Source organism: Sceloporus occidentalis, unplaced genomic scaffold (assembly GCF_023333645.1).
Source record: "Sceloporus occidentalis isolate IW3139 unplaced genomic scaffold, rSceOcc1.0.p SCAF_23, whole genome shotgun sequence".
Classification (NCBI taxonomy): Eukaryota; Metazoa; Chordata; class Lepidosauria; order Squamata; family Phrynosomatidae; genus Sceloporus; species Sceloporus occidentalis.
In genome coordinates, this window is record NW_028317003.1 from 6,074,620 (window position 1) to 6,094,532 (window position 19,913).

The 19,913-nt window shown below is 40.0% G+C and overlaps 1 protein-coding gene across 1 annotated transcript; it reads right to left on the reverse strand.

Moving 5' to 3' along the window:
* Positions 1 to 2,685: 2,685 nt before the first annotated feature.
* On the reverse strand, positions 2,686 to 16,931 carry LOC149300746 (CKLF-like MARVEL transmembrane domain-containing protein 7). The gene is made up of 5 exons (XM_089484787.1): positions 16,806 to 16,931; positions 9,276 to 9,449; positions 8,807 to 8,905; positions 8,008 to 8,089; positions 2,686 to 2,762 (listed from the first exon to the last, which is right to left on the reverse strand). Exons 1-5 carry the CDS (start codon positions 16,929 to 16,931, stop codon positions 2,686 to 2,688), a joined length of 558 nt encoding a protein of 185 aa, XP_089340913.1.
* Positions 16,932 to 19,913: the final 2,982 nt, after the last annotated feature.

Below are 19,913 nucleotides of genomic sequence, written 5' to 3' on the forward strand. Positions count from 1 at the left end.
TGTTTCTTTGTTACGCTGCATGAAAGCATACATAGGATATGATGATATGGCATCCCTGGAGAATAAATTGTGTTACTTTACACAAAGGAGCTTCTGTACTCACTGTTCAAAGGTCTGCAAATGCTGCTGTGAAGCCTCTCGGGCCTCACAGGAGAATACAAGAAGACATTCAGTCCTGGATTATCACAAGAGATCTCAGACCTGATAAACTAGGAAAAAGAACTAATGAAAGTTGGGACTGAAACATGATAACGTCTTTTGTGCCTGGGAGGTGCGTTGCACAATGATTCCAAAGAGTTTAGCAACAGGGATTTTAAGTGACATCTTCCCCCAAATATTACTGCACTTCCAGCATAAAAGCTTATTGTCTAAAATGTATTAAAAGCAATACTTTTAGTTCTTATTACTGAACCTTTAACAATGTTTAGAAACAACTCAACTTACACTAAGTGCAGCCTATTACATACAAATGCTAATAATGTTTATTTGGCGAGTTAGCCCAAGGGAAAATAGTTTTTTTAATCAAGGTTGAAACGCTTTATTGGGCAAACAGAAAAAGATGTAAATATTAAGAGGTCCTCAAAGATTATGTAGCTCTTCTTCTATGTTGGCCGAATAAAAGGCACCAACTTCGACTAAGGAATACAAAAGTTTGCTTCTATATATCTATGAGTGAGTGTGCACTGCAGTTGACTCCACGGTGAACCTTCTTCCAAGAGGCCAACTCTGACCACATCCATGAAATTAACATATTGGTAGATCTGTTGGTTAACACCTCTTACAGAAGCCAAAACCAAACTGCGCCTAATGTCCCAAATATAAAATGCTAGGCAATATACATGCACCAAAAGTCCAGCTCAGAGTTTACAGGAAGATAGTTGAAGTTATTCCTGTAATTATCTCCCCAAGAAGAACCGGGTCATCAACAAGGCTTCATCATTCTAAAAGACAGCACTGGAGGCACTAAATCACATATGGTAGAAACTGTAAAGAAAATGGGTATATAATAGTCAACATAAAACCATTATTAATATGGATACTGTAAGCAGTTTATGTTAGATTTAGATTAATAGCTTTAGATTGCAGGTGCCAGTAGGTGCTTCTTCAATTGACTGACAAACGGGAGTCTTCCAGGTAGATGGTCGCAGATTTCTAAATTCAAATTTTTTATTTTTTTTTTGAACATCAGTTGTAAAAGGAACAATAGCGCACACACATAGATCAGTACAGGACATTAAGAAGACCATCTCGAAAAGTGGTGCCAAGAACACTATACATATATAACATTAAAAAAAAACCCAGAAAAACATGAACAATGGTCGCAGATTTCTTGGCTGTAGCAGTGGCTCTATACAAGTGGATGGGGATGGGTGGGCCATGATGCCCCCTCAAGCTCTCTAGCAGTTGCTCCAGGAGTCAGAAGGGGACATGACCAAGATAAAGTGGCAAGGCTACCCCAAATCACCTTCAAAGGTGGGACATAATGCAGCTACCCACCTACAGATTAAATACTGATCTAGGGACTTAATGACCTCTTATTTCCAAAGCCTCTGAGTAAAATCCAAAGTGTTCCTAAGTATGCTGCTCAGTTTAGATAACATAACTTCCTCTATCTGGTTATACAGAGTTAAAATATTGCCAAGTTTGCTTACTAGTAAAGAAAAATGAACAAAAATGCAATGCAAATGTATCAATGCCTTTATATAATTTTAAATGCATACAATTCACATCTTGGAGAATATACTATATAATGTATAACCTGGAATATCATTTTTATTTATTCTTTTCTGTTGGAATGAAACCAGCATGAAGCTTCTTAATGAAGCTTTAAAACACAAAATAAAAAAATATCATTTAAAACAAACATCATACATTTTACAAAAAAAGGCACATAGTTAAAGGCGATATATACCGTATTATATATATATATATATATATATATATATATATATATATATATATACACACACATATATACATACACACACACACACACAGCAAGTATTTAATTAACAGTTGCAAAATAGAAATAAAAACTGTTGGGAAGTGCAATGAAAATGTATATATTCAAGAGAGAAACATATACTTCAATATATTAAAAAAGGCTAATAGTGATTTTTTAAATTAAATTGTAAATCACCAAGGTCCCATTAGATTGTCATTTTGCAGGCAGGGCCCTCTTCGCCTAGTATCAGTTCGCCCTAGCCTGTGAATTCTGAATATAATTCAGATATAAGAATCCTTGAATATATTTATTTTAGGAAGCGCTGCGTATACTGTTGGCACTATATAAATAAAAGATAATAAATAATTCTAGCTGTAGGAGTAATCTTATTTTCACACAAAGTGAAAGGCCATAGCCAGATATGAGACAGAAATAATTAACTCCAGTACTAAAAGAACAAAACAAAAACTTTAAGGATTGCTCTAGACTTTCTGAAGGGGATCTGATGAAGGGGGTCTCCCAAACAAGGACACTTTGCCTGTCCCTCTGCCGCTTACTGATATAGCTTGACTGTTGCCCCTTCTTATCCAACATTTAAAATCATATTTAGTTCCAACATCACCTCTACTTCTATCAAAGGTGTAGACAGGTAATTTCATGCAATGTTTCTTTATTTCTTACGATCCCGGGGAGACGTACTGGCAACCAATAGAGAGTAATGGCATGCGGCGTCCTGTTCCCTACGTGCATCGTCTTGTAGATGCTCGTACACCTCTACCAATGACAAGTATATCTGCTACTAAAGCTGTTCTCATGACTGTAGGAAGTTTAAAATAAAATGACATGGCAGTAACTTTTGGACAAAACACTTTGGTGTTTGGTAGGGATTGTCAGAAATCTGGCAGCTGCTCTAATAAAATATTCTACCCTAGTCTAATCCCAAGGAGCGTTTGAGGTATTCTGTATAAGAGAGATTCCGGTGTAAAATCAATACATAAACCAATCGACTAGTCCTACTGATTGTCGTTACTACTTTGTACCAGGTATATAATATTTTTACACATGGGATATTTAGAAAGAAGCCATTATGAACACCCAAGGACGTATAATGTAATACATCTTATATTACCGGTATATTACCTAATCACATTACAAAAGGCAGATATTATCAAGCAAGTTCAAAATGCAAGACATCTAAGAAATGACCATTCTTCGTTTGACGGTACAAGCGGGACAGAACAGGTCCTGCTGTCCTTTGTTAGTCAATATAAGGCAACCTAAGGCTAGCTTTCGAGTTAATGTGGAATGGCAGTTTCCAAGTTACCTTAGACTAATTTACTAGACAAAGGGGTGTATTCACTAAAGGGAGAGTTAGCAAGAGTTGCGGTCTCAACTACTTCACTATAGTAGGTAGCGGTCAGCACAGGCAAATTTCTCAATAGTTGAAAAAAGTTTTGAGAAACCTCACTGATTTTACTGTGCGTTATGCATGGCCAGCCAAGCTCTTCTGGAGCAAATGCTTATTTGAGTTGGAACTTTATAATGCACAATGAAAATAAATTGAAACCACAACTCTCCTGCAAACTCACCCTTTAGCAAATCAACCCCAAACACACCAAGTCCTTTACTCTTCTACCCGCAGTAAGCAAGAAACTACCTCAGTCTTAAAGCATCTGTCCCTTTTACAAAATCCTACAGTCTACACTGAATAAAACAGGTTTAATCTTATTTAAATATTAATAGAAGCAACATAACATATTAAAACCCCACCTATACATGTCTCTAATATGGAGAACCGTATCTTAAACAGCAGGACAATTATACCAATCGACAAACTACAGCACCAGATACAGTGCAGTGAAAAAGTATTTACCCCTTCATGATTTTTTTCTATTTTTGCATATTTTCCATATTTAAGCGTTTTAGATAAAAAAAATGCAGTTTTTAAGTGAAATTGATAATTGAGTTCAATTTCACTAGACACACCCAGGCATGCTTTCTGCCAGCCCTGTTGAATCTAAACATAAATGAAAGTGTTTTGCAAAGTGAAATAGGCTAAAGGGTCTCACAAAGCTGCACATGATGCCGCGACCTAAAGAAATTCAAGAACAGATGTCAGTGACATTTATCAGTCTGGAAAGGGTTATAAAGCCGTTTCTAAGGCTCTGGTACTCCAGCAAACCATGGTAAGAGACGAGAACTTGGAACAGTGGTGAACCTTCTCAGGAGCAGCCGGCCTACCAAAATTCCTTCAAGAGCTCATTCACGACTCAACCAGGAGATCCCAGAAGAACCCATGAAGAAACATGTAAAGAACCGCAGGCCTCACTTGCCTCTGTTAAGGTCAGTGTTCACGATTCCGCAATAAGAAAGACTGGGCAAAAATGGCGCCCATGGGAGCGATGAACTGAGAAAGCAACTGCAGACCAATAAACACACAAAGGCTCGTCTCACATTTGCCAAAAAACATCTTGATGATTCCCAACACTTTTGGGATAATATTTTGTGGACTGATGAGTCAAAAGTGTAACTTTTTGGAAGACATGGATCCCGTTACATCTGGTATAAACCAAACAAATCATTCCATAACAAGAACAAAGCATTCCATAATAAGAACATCATACCAACAGTCAAACACATTGGTGGTAGTGTGATGTCTGGGGCTGCTTTAGGACCAGACTTGCCATAATTGATGGAACCATGAATTCTTCTCTCTATCTCTCTAGGAAATCTTGAAGGAGAATGTCCGGCCATCCGTTCCTGACCAAAAGCTCTGCTGCATTATACATCAGGGCAATCATCCGAAGCACACAAGCAAATTGACCTCCGAATGACTCAAAAGAAACAAAATGAAGGTTATGGAGTGGCCGACTCAAAGTCCTGAGTTGAATCCAACTGAGATGCTGTGGGGTGATCTTAAAAAGGCAGTTGATGCTCGAAAACCCTCCAATATATCTGAACTAAAACAATTGTGCCAAGAAGAGTGGGCCACAACTCCTCCAATGTAAAAGACTCATTACCAGTTATCGCAAAGGTGTGATTGCGGTTGTTGCTGCCAAGGGTGGCACAATCAGTTATTTGGTTTAGCGGCGATTACATTTTTACATGGGTGATATTGGTTTTGATTACCTCTCTTTACCCTTAATACATGAAATGATCATTTAAAAGCTGCCTTTTGTCTTTAAGCATGTGGCAGTAATATTTTTTCTATAAGAGCTTGGAGGAAGCCTTTGACTAATGAAAGTCCGTAGGGGAAATGACTTCATTTGATAAACAGGAAATCAGCTCAGTATGGTGTCTGAGTAGCAAGGGCAGTTAGACTTTCAAAAACATTTAAAAAACCCCAAAACATTTATTTTGCAAACTACAGGCCAGCATGATGCTTCAATACAAACAAAACAATAGTTTCCCCTTTTAAATGTGTCTACTTTTGGTCTCGTCTCAAGCCAACAAACTAGTTCCTGTTTAAAATCTGTGCTTCCCACAACCTGTTCCGCATTTTACGCCATGATAGGGCAACTGGAAACAATAACCAAACAGTTTCCACATGTTAATAGAAAAATACTTAAAGGTACAACTTCACATTACGCATTGGTCACAATAAATGAGTTCTAGAACAGTGCAAACGGTGCTCCAATGCATTGGTATTCCAAAAGGTACTTCACTTCATCTGAGGGATCATCAGCTGGCCAGGTAGTCATACAGAGGCGCCTGAAACAGATCAGAGAACTGAGGTAATGCACTAGCCAGTAAAAAACTATTTCCATGGCTAAATCATGCTATTTTTTAAACAACTACCAGGTCACCCAATTACAGTCCTTCACTCAATATATGTTTAATCACTAATGTCTCATTTGCACAAAGTACTGACTACTGATTAGTTTAAGTACATTTATTTTCTAAAAAAATTCCCAAACATACATATTCACACAATAGCCAGTCACAGCACAATGTAGCCTGGGACTGGAGATCCCTAGTCAGTTGTGTCCCCCTATAATAAAATCCATAGAAAGTTAACTTTAGCAACTGTATATCCAAAACACAACCAAGTTTTTATCAGATAACACATTATAAAAAAATATTTACACATATCATAGTAGTAAATATGTAGTTTCTTTCCTTATGCGGCTAAACTGATATAAAACAGACACAAAAGCATAATACTATGCAAAAAGCAAATAATCATCTACTTTATCTGAACTCATCACTTCCGTAGGTAATGGAGTCCAGAGTTTTAATGCCCTCACTGTAAAGAATACCTTACTCTGTTTAAGTTGGAGCAATTCCAATCTTAGAAGGTTTGCTCAGTTCTTGGAATGAACAGTTCCCCTGTAAAGGCATTCTACTTGCCTATATACACATTTTTGTGATAAACTCTGAAGCACCTTTTCTTTTAGGGTAAATAAACCCAGTTATCATAACTCAATCCTTATATCCGCTTAACAATTTAATAGCCCTTTGTACTTTTGCTGACAAAGTTAACTTTATTTCGGCCAAATGTGATGGTTTTTTTTTGCTGGGGTAAATTACTTTTCCAATCAACTATTCTCTCCCAACCCAAGATTGTTGTCCTATACAATAGCTACATATCACTATGTTGTTAAATGGGGACATAGGTTGGGCTATTAAGGCGAGTGATCGTATAGATGGTGATGAGACTTTTTATTTTTGTTTCTGCTCACTAGGAAGCCTTACATTATAGTTGTTTTGGGGAATTGTAAATAAAATTACTTTTCATATTTTCTTTTTTTTTTGTTTGTACTCTTTAGTATAAAGTATTAGATGCAAGGAGGATAAAGGCAATCTGAGAATAAGTACTGGTAATGCAAATTATTGCCAGAATGGGGCGTGCATTCAGCAAAATAAAAGGATGCCTTGGCAAATAATGGAAAAAAACAGTGGTCCTAAATATTAAAAAGCTTTGGCCCCCTGACAATAAACGCTTGAGTGAAATGAGATCACAGCAGAGGAAGAAATGGTTAGAGTGTTGTGATGAAAGCATCTTAAGAACACAATTATTATCAATTATTAATTAACAAATAAGGGCTCAAAATGTGTCTTGCTTTTCCATCACACAAAAAATAGCATTAAGCAGGAAATGTTAAATACTGTATTATCGAATTATTGTGTTACTTTGTAATGCTAAATCTTTTATGGTGACCTGGTTCATAAGGTAACATGTTACTTGGCAAAACAATAATCACTTTATAAACCACGGCATATATTACTGCTTACTAGAAGAGACAATGAATAATGAAATGCAAAACAGTTTTCTGCCTTTAAATAAAATTAATTTCTGAAAGCATTTCTGCTGTTACTATACAGATCATTTACTTTTAGGTGTATAGAACCCCGTGACACCCCCAAACACTCTGAGCTGCTACAGCAATGTCCCCTGAGTACAGTGATACCACTCATGCAAAGGTTTGCCAGGATGTTTGGGGGCCAAAGGGTCAAACTTGGGAGGTGCACATTTTTTTTTATTTGGTTTAAATTTTTCACCCATGTCCTATTTGGGAAATCTTTAAAGCTAGCCAATACAGTTTACCTCCACCACCAAAACAATAACTTTTCATAACTTTGCCTAGCCATAGACTGGGCATAAATGGGGGTACTATAGATGGGGCTGGGGCTCCAGTAGGAGCATTTATCTTGTTTTCAAATGCTTATTTTTTTAGTTTTGACATTTTCTAGGAACTGGATGGTTCCCTTTATGATATCATGTGACATACTCTTTTTAAATCTTATTACATTTTTTTTTTCCCCCAACTATTTTTTTATTATTATTTTTTTAACGTTGTATAAGCTCCATTTCCCTACATAGTTGATCGCTGCACCTGTGATCAACCTGCTGGGGGTCTCAGAAGCATCTGAAAAGACACCCTTGCAACCTAATTACTTGATGTGAAAAAGTGAAAAAATTATCTTTGACTATTTTCTTAGCTCATTTCAGTCCTTAACCGGTTAAATGAAAATGTTTCTTTTACTGTAACACAGCACATAAATGTGGGATTTTATGGATTTACAAAATTGCATGTGTATGTTGCAATAATTAAACTCACCGCTCGATTGTGCTACAAATGAGACTTTGTATGACAGCCACATGCCCAGTATACATAAGAAGGTAGCTATAAATCCAAATACCTACAGTTTAAAAGAAAGAAATATTTCTGAAATAATTTGACATAATAACAAAAAATATATTTAGTGTCACCATAACACTAGTATTGGTTGAACACGAGGGACAGTTTACACTAAGACAAAGGAAACCTTTCGATTTGTGGAGTTGTTTTATGACCAATGATGTACTTACCTTGGTCACTGCCCTAGGCATAACCCAAGGCACATACCTCCATAGTGTAAAAGGATGTGTTGGCAAGATCAGAAATCTCACTTGAGTAAAAGAGCCTGATCATCCACTAGGTAAATCTGACCCCAGTTTTGCAGAATCCCTAGTTGGTCTAGGCAAGAATATGCCACTGTATATGACCAAATGATTCTCACATGTTTCTCATTATATTGATACATTTTGCATCCAGCAAATATATGTGGATATTCCATCTTTCATGGAGCATTTATTTTAGCTACTTCACAATTGCTTTTTAACATGTAATTTGTTACAATTAAGTCACAAAAGGATTCTCAGAGGTTTATATTTGTATAGGAGGTAATTTGTGAATTTGTGGAGAATTTGTTACAAAATGTTAATGTTTCGACATTAAATGAGAAGTAGCCAACACATATCTCCTAAGCCATTGTGAGAGTACTGTATTGTGAAAGCATTATATTGAAACTTGAAAACGATATACCGTACCTATAGTATAGCATCTTTTTTACAGACAATGCTTAAATTATCCTTACCGTTCCGGCTATCAGTCCATCTAACTTAGAACTTTTTACAGCAGCCACAATCGAAGCGATAAGAAGCAGGAATGTACCTATTGCATAGTGCAGCAATTCCTGAAAAAAAAAAATAGGTCAGTGTCCCAATTCTTTTTGTGTTTTGGAGCATTATGGTACAATAAGGGAGAGAAGTGGGTATACTAGTATTTGGATGGACTAGTTCAGGGGCGTCCAACATGCGGCCCTCCAGCTGCTGCAGAACTACAACTCCCACAATGCTCTTTCAGCTAAGGGGCTGGCTGAGGAGTATGGGAGATGTAGTCCTGCAGCAGCTGGAGGGCCACAGAAAGGACAGTGCAGCTATCATATGCATTGAAGTGTATATAATGGCTGGAGTGTCCCTTCAAAGGTTGCTGAAGTTGGATTTAATATAATGAATTTGGTATATGCTCAGATGCTTTCCATGGGGTACCAGTTTTATACATACCGCTAGAGGCCATGAAATGCACGTCAGAGCTCTGTAAATCCGGAAGACGTTGACCAAATAGAAGATGAAAATTAAAATCATGAAGCATATTGTCACAACTTCAAAATAGCAGTAGGCGCTGTAATTGGTCCAGCCATTGCTCCACACGCAAATAAAGGCAAGCAGCAAGGTCAGCTGGAAGAAAATATACAGGAAAGCGTACTGGGTAATTCTCAAAATGATGACAACAAATAGGAAAAAGACAAAACAATGGCAGCTTGCTTGGGAGGGAAATAGATAAACAGAGCTTGACTCTCAGACTCAGGATTTTAATAACAGTGTTAGCACAAAATTATCAGGGTCACAAATACTGGAGTCAACCCCACTAGACCCTAGGTCATTGTGCAATGCGTAACAATGCAGTCAGAGGCACAAGTCTCTTTATTTGCACCCTGAATCTTCTGCATGCATTTGGCTTTTTACCATTTATACTGTATTTGCCCATATCAGCCATGTCTTTAAAAGTGGTTCGAGAATTTCATCCTCCACCATTGAGAAACAATGTGTCCTTCGTCTGTAGATATACATCCGTGACTGATATATTTAATATAGTGACTGAATTACAAACTTTCTCAGCACCTGATGACCTTTGACTAAAGAGCACAGGAAATGCTTTCGAGAATATCAAAATATCTGTAATAAAATTATAGTCTACAGCTTTAAAAAGCAAGTAGGCACAAGGAAACTTTAGCAATGGCACTGACAGTAAAACCACAAAGACACCAAAAATAAAATAGTTTTGAAAAAATCTTTAAAAGAACAACAGTGTACAGGTGGCCCACTCGATGCATGAATGTTCTGTTTCCTGCCATGAGGTAATCCACATCCTCCCAACAGATACTACTCTCAAATCACATATTTACATATCCCAGGTTGTATCCACGTATGAGGCTATGCATATAGCAGTGGCAGGCCAAGTTGTTCTAAAATGTTCTAGAATTAAATAAAATAATGTGCTTTTCTATTCTCTTGAATATAGGATGCTTTACCACCTCTCCCTGCTATTTAGTGAGGAGTAGAGGAGAACTATTTGCAAAATGTGAATAAAATAGAAGCACGCATCAAAAAGTCATTGGTGCCAAGGGTGCAACAGACGCCTCAGTGTAAAAAGTGCTTTGAATCAGGCTGTGTATTGTTATTTATTTTACATCTGACAGCTATGTGTGCCATTTGTGGCGTTGTGTTAATAGTCACTTGTTCTATAATATGCCTACCTCAGCGGCTCTCCATATGTGTAGCAACAGAACTAATACGTAGGGGGTGTGAGTACAAAAACAAAAGCCGTAGATGTTTTGGTAAAGACCACTGACCGTTCAGGCCCGAAGAGGAAGCGTATAGTTATTTACGTGATGGAAATAACATAGTCTGACTTGCTCGTTGCGTTATATAGAAATGACCAGGAAATGACCACCATGGAAAAAAGCGGCAATTTAGGAGAAAGAAAAACATAACATGCCATTTCTCACTATGGGCTTAAAAATGTTAAAAAAGCAGGATGTAAGTGGAGGCAATGCCCTCATCATTCCTGACACTTCGAGGGCTGTCCAAATATTTCACATCTTTAACCCCTTAAGGACCGGGCTCATTTTTCGTTTTGTACCCTGTGGGACCGAGGCTGTTTTGACACTTTTGTGGTGCTTGTGTTCAGCTGTAATTTTCTCATCACCCATTTAGTGTACCCACATAAGTTATATATTGTTTTTTTCAGGACAAGATGGGCTTTCTTCAGATACCATTATTTTGATCGTATCATCTTATTTACTATAAAAAAATTAAAAAAACATGGTGAAAAATTGAAAAAAAAACACATTTTATGATTTTTATTTGAAAAATCTTTTACTCACCTAAAAAAGCAAGTAAAAAAACTAGCTAAATAGATTCTACTACTTGTCCTGAGTTTAGAAATACCCAATGTTTTTATGTTTTTTTGCTGTTTTTTGTAAGTTATAGGGCAATAAGTACAAGCAGCGTTTTATGATTTCCAAATCTTTTTTAACAAATCTGGTCAGTCTGCCTCCATCTCCTCTTTGGAACATCTTTGAAGCCGGTTAACTCAATTTAACCCATTCAAACCATATATTTTTGAAAACTAGACACCCCAGGGTATTCCAAATGCTGTTATTTTAACCCTTTCCATGCACCAATTATACAACTACACTTTGTCAAACTTTGTAATAGTAATTTTTTTTATTTTTTTTTCCACACAAATTGTACTTTAGTTATAGATATACAGGTGCTGGTATATGTCACTGTCAAACAACACCCCAATGTGTGTTCAGCAACTTCTCCTGAGTACAGCGATACCCCACATGCATGGGTTTGTCAGATTGTTTGGCTGGTAAAAGGCTACTTTTGGGGCATGCGTAATTCAGGTGGTCATTTGGTCATTGTGCCTCCCTCTCCTCTTTGGAATATCTTTGAAGCCGGTTAACTCAATTTAACCCATTCAAACCATATATTTTTGAAAACTAGACACCCCAGGGTATTCCAAATGCTGTTATTTTAACCCTTTCCATGCACCAATTATAGAACTACACTTTGTCAAACTTTGTAATAGTAATTTTTTTTATTTTTTTTTCACACAAATTGTACTTTAGTTATAGATATACAGGTCCTGGTATATGCCACTGTCAAACAACACCCCAATGTGTGTTCAGGAACATCTCCTGAGTGCAGTGATACCCGACATGCATGGGTTTGTCGGGTTGTTTCAGATTTAAAATGCCACATTTGGGAAGTGCGCTTTTTTTCTCCATTTTGGTCAGTCTGTACCTATGCCCTATCTTTGAGCTAGGCCACTCCAATTTACCCCATCAGCCATTTTTTTATATATATTAGACACCCCTTGGGTATTTGAAGTGCTTTTATTTTAACTCTTTGTTGAGATTTTTGAGAAATTTTAGCACTTGCTCAAAATAATAAACTTTATTTTTTAATTTTATTTTATTTTTTTAATACTTTTTTATATTTTTTTTACACATTTTGCTGGTACTGGATGGTTCATCTAGTGACATCACTGCATAATAATTTTTAAATGTTAGCACATTTTTTTTTAATTTTTTTTCCATTTTTTATTTATTTTTATTTTTTTTGAATATTTTACTAATCACATAGTGATTAGAAAGCTGGGCTCCATTGACTTGCATGGTTGAATGCAGTACCTGTATTCAACCAGCAAGTGGAGCCAGTTCTCTAGAGGGTCTGGAGACCCTCTAGCGAACTTTTTCGTCTTTATTGTTTTATTTCCCGGGCCGCCGCCATCTTGCTTGATGGCGAAGATCACCGGCAGCGGCGGCTGTGACCGCTCTCCGGAGCGGTCACAGCCCACCCAGAGGCATTCCAGCGACACCATTTAAGTTTAGGAGGCGATCGTTGATCGCCTCCTAAACGCTTTTAAAACGGGCGTCCGCCGCCATACAATGTATGGCGGCTGTTGACGCCTCGGGGAGGGGCCAGACATGGCCCCCGATGCCGATCTCGGCCTTGCTGAATGCCTCGACATTGAGGCATTACAGTAACGCCATTTAAGCGAAGAAAGTGATCGTTGATCACTTTCTAAGCTTATTTTACTTTTTGACGGTTCAGGACCGTCAAAGGTCATTTAGTGACCTTCATGTCATGACGGTCCTGAACCGGCAAAGGTCGCGAAGGGGTTAAAGAGTCCACTAAATAAATGTTACATGTCAGCCAATTCTGGATCACATGGATGAAGGCAGCAGAAGAACGTTTGTTTTTGTTTTTAAATAAAAAAGGGGGGCATATAGGAAAAAACATATATGGATTGTAAACTGCTTACCTAACGTATCGGTTTATCTTAGTCTGGTAATTCTAGTTTTTTTCTTTTTCCTAAAGTGAATATACAGGTTTTACGTAAAGGGGGAGCTTTCACCAAATGTATTTATTACTAATAGATTAAAAAAATTGAACTAGACAAAACAATACAACTCTTTATCATATCTGCAATAAACAATACAATGACTCAGTTTACTGCCTGTTCATTGAGCCAGTGTTGGAGGTACTGGCGGTTAAGTATATCATGTGCAAGGAGATATGTTCTTTGTCTACTTTTCCATGAATCAGGCCTCCCAGAGCACTTCAGCAAAAGTGCCGAGCCTCTGGGCACTCCCTCTCACCCGACCGGAGGCCTGGTTCATGGAGAAGTGGATGAAGAAACACATACATGGGGAGAAGCAGACAAAAGAAGAAGACAGAAGAACAAAAAGAGGCAAGAGAAGAAGCAAATCTGAGACAGGGACACAAAAGAACTAGGTGGAGCAGATAGAGACATTGAGAAAAGAGGGAGAGCATGTGAGGCAGAGTGAGAGCATGAGTAAGAGTGAAAAAGTGTGGGTAAAAGTGAGTAAGAGCAAAAAAGCCAAAATTGCAAACGCAAATAATGATGATGGGAGATATACTGTGTCTGTATCACTATAGAATGATAGGAGTCATGCTGTATCACCTTTTGTGTCTGGCTCACTATATAATTTTTACACCATAGGAATTAAGAACTGGAGAGGAAGAAAGGTAAGAGATGGAGAGAACGGGAAGCGATAGTAATGAGGAGAGATAAAGAGAAAGTGCTGAGATGAACAGAAAGAGGAGAGGTAATGAGAAAGATGAGAGGTAATTAGGAAGGGGCACTTTTTTTATACAAGAAAGCACTGTGATGCTATGATGAGAAAAGCACAGTGGCTTCTTACTTCTATATATTTATATATACCGTATTGGCTCGAATATAGGCCGCGCTTTTTTCCCCCACTTTAAGTCTTTAAAGTGGGGGTGCGGCCTATATTCGGGGTCTAGCGCCCGACGCCCGGGACATGCAGTTCCGGGCGCCGGGCAAGCTCCAGGGTTAGGATACAGATCCCCCGCAGAGGTGCAGGGGACCCGTATCCTACTCTCTGATACGCTCAGACAGCCTCACCTGCCAGCACTTCCCACGGGGGGAGTGCTGGCACGGGAGATTGTCTAAGCGCATCGTGCAGACGTTCACCGGCAGCGGTGAACGTCCGCACAATGCGTTTTACCTCTGCCCCCAAGACTTTACCAGAGCAGACTCCCGGGTGTCTTGCGGGGCCGGCGGGGGACATCTACGCAATACGCGTATACAACTTCCGGTGCCGGCACATCCGCTGAGTCCCGGCACCGGAAGTTGTATACGCGTATTGCGTAGATGTCCCCCTCCGGCCCCGCAAGACACCCGGGAGTCTGCTCTGGTAAGTCGGGGGGGGGGGGGCAGAGGGGCAGCATATCTCGGGGGGGAGGAGGAGGAGGATAGTGGCAGCATATCTCTGGGAGAGGAAGAGGAGGACAGTGGCAGCATATCTCGGGGGGGGACTGTGGCAGCATATCTCGGGGGGGGACAGAGTGGCAGCATATCTCGGGTGGGGGAGAGTGGCAGCATATCTCGGGGGGGGGAGACAGAGTGGCAGCATGTCTATTAAAAAATGTTTTTCTTTAAAAAAGCACCAAACTTTTAGGGTGCGGTTTCTAAATGCAAAAAGATAAAGTTTCCAAATTCTTGTTTAAAATTTGTTTTTTTTAAATAACTTTACAAAAGGAAAATATAGAACACAAGAGGGCCTACAGAAAACGGAATTCAAACCAACAAATGTTATGGAAACTTACTGAAAAATACCTTAGAAATGCTATTCACAGCTATTAAACAGAAATGCGTGATTTACCTTGCAATCTTCACGTGGGTAGTGAAAGGGAACTGCTGTGCTTTACATGTAAAAAAAAAACTCAAGTAGAATACAAGTGGTAATTTATCCTAGTCTCCTGCTGGATCACTTGTGCTGAAAAAGCAACACTATCTAAAGTGAAACCATGTTCCCTGTTATTTATAAACATGGAAATAAAAAATACAACTGGAAGTGATATGGACATATGTGCAGATTATTAGGGTATAAAATAGTCAACATTAAAAAAACAAAAAAAACAGACTATGAGTACCACTTAATAAATGCAAAAATCGGCCACGGCTGTCATTGCCACTTTCCTCTTAGTGAAAGCCAGCTACAGGATGGGTTCTTGGTGTAAAGGCATTCCTGCGGGGAAGAAGGTCTCCCAACCGTACAACCAGAAATGACACGCAACACCATGATGCAGGAGAACACAATTTATAGAGATTGGGTATAGTTTATATAGCCACACAGGAAACGATTAACATAACTAACACATAACACAATGTCACACCAGCACCAGACTAATCTCATCACACATACAACAACGGCCGATACACAACAGGCATTAGGGAAGCAACGCTTCGTAGACTGGTGTTATTACACACAGAAATGGAAACAAGAGGCTAAGATGCAAAATGTTACAATTTTACCATTATAAATCAACGTAAAATTGCAGCCCCAATAATCTTGCTAAAATGGGGGTCCAGCATCCATTACATTTGGTCCCTAATTCCAGTTATACATATCATTGTATAGCAAGAGATTAGCATACACTTGCAACACCTTAATACATCTCTCCCAATAAATTGCTGTTGGGCGGAAAGAAAAAAAAAAGAACTTGTTTCATTTGTACAACCATTAAAGGGATTTTTAACTGGGGAAAGAGGGACAGAGGGGTTTGGGTCCCAGTAACAGACTCGGACTGGAACAACAACAAAAAACCCAGCAGAAGTAAATTACAGAAGTCTACGTAACATCCTTTATTACTTAACACAACCTTTTCTATTTCACGCAAATAAAGTAAAACTAGTAGTAATAGCGATGCATCTTTGATGTCTCAGACACGCTGACTACCTCACGCGTTTCACACTTACAGGGACGCTTAATCGTTTTCTGATTAAGTGCGAAATACGAGAAGCAGCCAGTATATCTGAGACTTTAAAACCACACCGATATGTATTAGTTTGCTATTTTTTTAAGTAAGTGTTTTTACTGCAACCAAGTGAGTTCCCTCCATTTTCTTGCATTGCTATTGCTGAGGGGAAAGTTGGAGAGGTTCCAGGGTCATGGAGCAGGAGCACCTTTTTAAGGCCTTTTTTTTTTCCCCAACAGGAGACAGTTACCATTAAAAGCAATATAATATCCCCACTTATTGAGACAGTTTAACCCTTTAACCTAATAATGCTGTTTTATAAACTCCTAAAGACGGCACATAAAATGCTTCCAACACAACAGCGCTTTTATGACTTTAAGAACACACTGAACTTTGGTGAATTCTTTAGTACATCCAGTTGGTTACTCTTTGCCGCCTTTTATAATAGATAAAAGTAGAGACGCATCCTGGCAGCCGCAGCATACCTGCCGCGAGTTTGAGCTCCCCCACGGAGTGTTATTTTTTTAACCCCGTGAATGCCAAGCTAAAAACGTTAGTTTATGCAGGGCCGTCGTTCGCTATCCTCCAGGCATCCCTATTGTCGTATTGCGCGTTCGAATCCCCCGGCTGCTTTTTTTTAAAAAAAAAAAAACCAAACCGTATAAATGTTTTGAAAGTTAAGTCGTTTTAAGGTTTAGAGGCAGTACGTACCATCTGACCCAGCTTGAGCATGCCGGTCCAGGACCTCGAGTAACCCCTGTCGAACAGGCCGGAGCTGGACTGGAGAACATTGCTACTGCTGGTTGTGGTCCGGATGACAGTCACACTATGGGACATGGTGGTCGGTACATGCACGGGCAGCCCTACCGTCTCCAATCCCCGGACCTCGAGCTGTGCGGGACCCGGACAAGCGGGGCGGGTGGGGTGATGAAGTGATGTTACTTCTGGGTAGGAAGGCTCTGGGACAGCATCAGCTCCGCCCGAGGTGGGATCACACGACATGGCGCTGCCCCCTTACTGTGTGCCTGGTGTGGGGGCTGCTTACAGGCATTTCCCTCATACCCCACGCGTGTGCTGATCACACTCATACCTGCTGGCTACATGGAAAGTGTGGACAGCAATTCCTGTCTACATAAGAATCTCTTAAAATGGTCACGTTTGTTGCTACTCTTTTGAGGAAATAAGACAGGAAGCCTTCACATTGTATAGTGGGAGGCAGCACAGCTGGTGTTGGTGCCAGGCAGCCTGGGGTGACGGTCCAAAGGGTGGCAGGCAGCCTGGGGTGACGGTCCAATGGGTGCCAGGCAGCCTGGGGTGACGGTCCAAAGGGTGCCAGGCAGCCTGGGGTGACGGTCCAAAGGGTGCCAGGCAGCCTGGGGTGACGGTCCAAAGGATGCCAGGCAGCCTGGGGTGACGGTCCAAAGGGTGCCAGGCACCCTGGGGTGACGGTCCAAAGGGCACCGTCAGCAATCCCAGGAAACGCCACCAATGTGATTTGATACCTGACAGAGGGCATTGGAAGCCTCCACAATACGTGCCGGGCGGCACAAGACAAACATTGGCGTGACCATGTGTGGTGCAAGGAAGAGCCTCCTTGCCTGGGGTGCTATTAGGTTGAGGACCGGTCCGGTGAAGTAGAATGAACAGTAATGTGCTTTAAAAAAATCCATCGCCTCAGTGTAGATTTTTCACAGGCAGTCATGGATTGTATCACCAGAGTTTTGTGGAAATGTACTTTGCAAACAAATTTCAACAACATTATGCAGTAAATGGACATGTTCCACAGAGTGACTTTATGGCACAATTAGTCCTCTCTCTTAGCTCTGTGAAGCCTCCTCACAGCCTTCCCATGTTCTGCGGTGTTCTTGTGTGAACCATTGTGCACAGCCACTGGCTTTACCCTTTAAGCTTCATTGGCACTTTAGCCCATCTTCCTGGCTGTCATGAACTCATGACAGCTATAGGGCTGGTTTCTGGCGACAATCAATACTTCTGCTACAGGAGAATGCCTTGCACCCCTGATGCTTGCCCATTAACATGCATACACACATACACACACCACCCCCACACACATACAGAAGTATTGACTTCTAACAGGTTGGCTGGGCTATCTAAACAAGATGTGTTTCGAGTAAAACATGATGAATAATGGGTGCTGGATAAGCAAATACTTTGGCACAATGTCTGGTAAAGACAATCTGGGCACTGTTGATCAGATTTCTGATGCTAAACAGGAGGTGCATGGAACTAGCAGCTTAGTGTAGCCTCTTAGGTGCCCACATCTGTGAAAGACCACAAACATTCCAAAAGGCACACATAAAAAAGTATATTTTTATTAAAAGAATGGGAACCTGACTACGGCTTTCACAACCCCCAGAGATTATTGACGCCGTGACTCACAAAAGTGGTTGCACCAGGGCTTGGGAATATTTTATAATTTAAGACATGAAAATGTTTAGGTAGATCATCTGATATTTTCTTATCTGAAATAAGAATGCAGGTACAAACATTATGTAGATTTAAGGGCAAAATGAGTTCTTCTACATGCTGCCATCTACAGAAAATATTCAAAATTGCTTGTACAGGCAAAGAATGAGAACTGTTTCTCTAATGTGCAATGTGATTTTAAAATAGCGTGTGTATCTGCCCATGTGTGTAGCATCAGCATCTGTCTTAGCATGTTGAGTGCTGTAGATGACCTATGCAAACCTCAACAGTTCAAGGGCATTTATTGTTGTGTTGTGGGGCTGTTGCAAGACGATGGACTTGCTTTAGTATTGAGGCAGAATGCCAGGATATGATGCCATATCCCAGCACACAGTTTCAGCTGGTTTGCAAGAAGGCCATGTGGGAGCTATGATTGAGGTATGAGCTGCAAAGGCAACAGTTTGTAAGCCAGTTGGGAATGATTAATGATTATCTGATTTCCAGGTTCAGGAAAGTTGGGATTTATGCCTATATCCCTGATGCTCTGCCATCAGTACAGTGGGTCTTGTTCTTGTTAACATGAGCGGACATCTTGTCACAGGCAAAGTACTTCCAAATGCAGGCGCTTGTGCAAGTGTATAAATCTCACCGGTGTTATCCATGTATTTAGGATGTCACATTTAGTCTCTGATTTATAACGCTTTAGTCCAGGGATTGTTCTGGACACCATGATCTATCTACAGGAAGCATTCAAAATCCTTCCACATGCTCTGTGATGATAACGTGTAAAATACCGTAAGTTGTGCAGTGTGTATCGAGACCCACCTGATCTACAAGCTTGTTCTTAAATCCAGCTGCAGGAAAGATGTGTGTCTGTTATAATGCACCAGTTGGGAGATGACCTGGAAGGGAAAGGTGTACCTGAACTGGGCCAAGGTGCAGAAAATTGGACAGAAAGGGAGAGGTGTGGGGTAACTTTTTGAAGGTTGCAATCACAGTGTAAGAACAAAGTCAGAATATTCGCCAAGGGTTGTAGATAGATAATAGAAGCAGGAAAGGAGTGGGTTACGTGGAAAGGTGCTGTAGTCAGATAACAGAAGCAAGGTCAGGTTACTTGCCTGAACCATAGCCAGATTACAGAAACAGAGGTAAAGCCAGGTCACTCGCCAAAAGAGGTCTATAAACCAGCCAAAGCAGGGTGCAGACAGAGGCTGAGATGTGCATCAGCATGCATATTTCAGTGCCTCAGTGCGCTTGCGTTTGTGTGTGTTGATGTGGGGATGTATGTTTTCACTGTGATGGGTTTATGCGAGTATCCTCCTTTTTTTTAAGGTCAGACTGGGTGGATTTTGCACAGGGTATTTGATAGCTTAAGACCAGTCCTTGGTATCA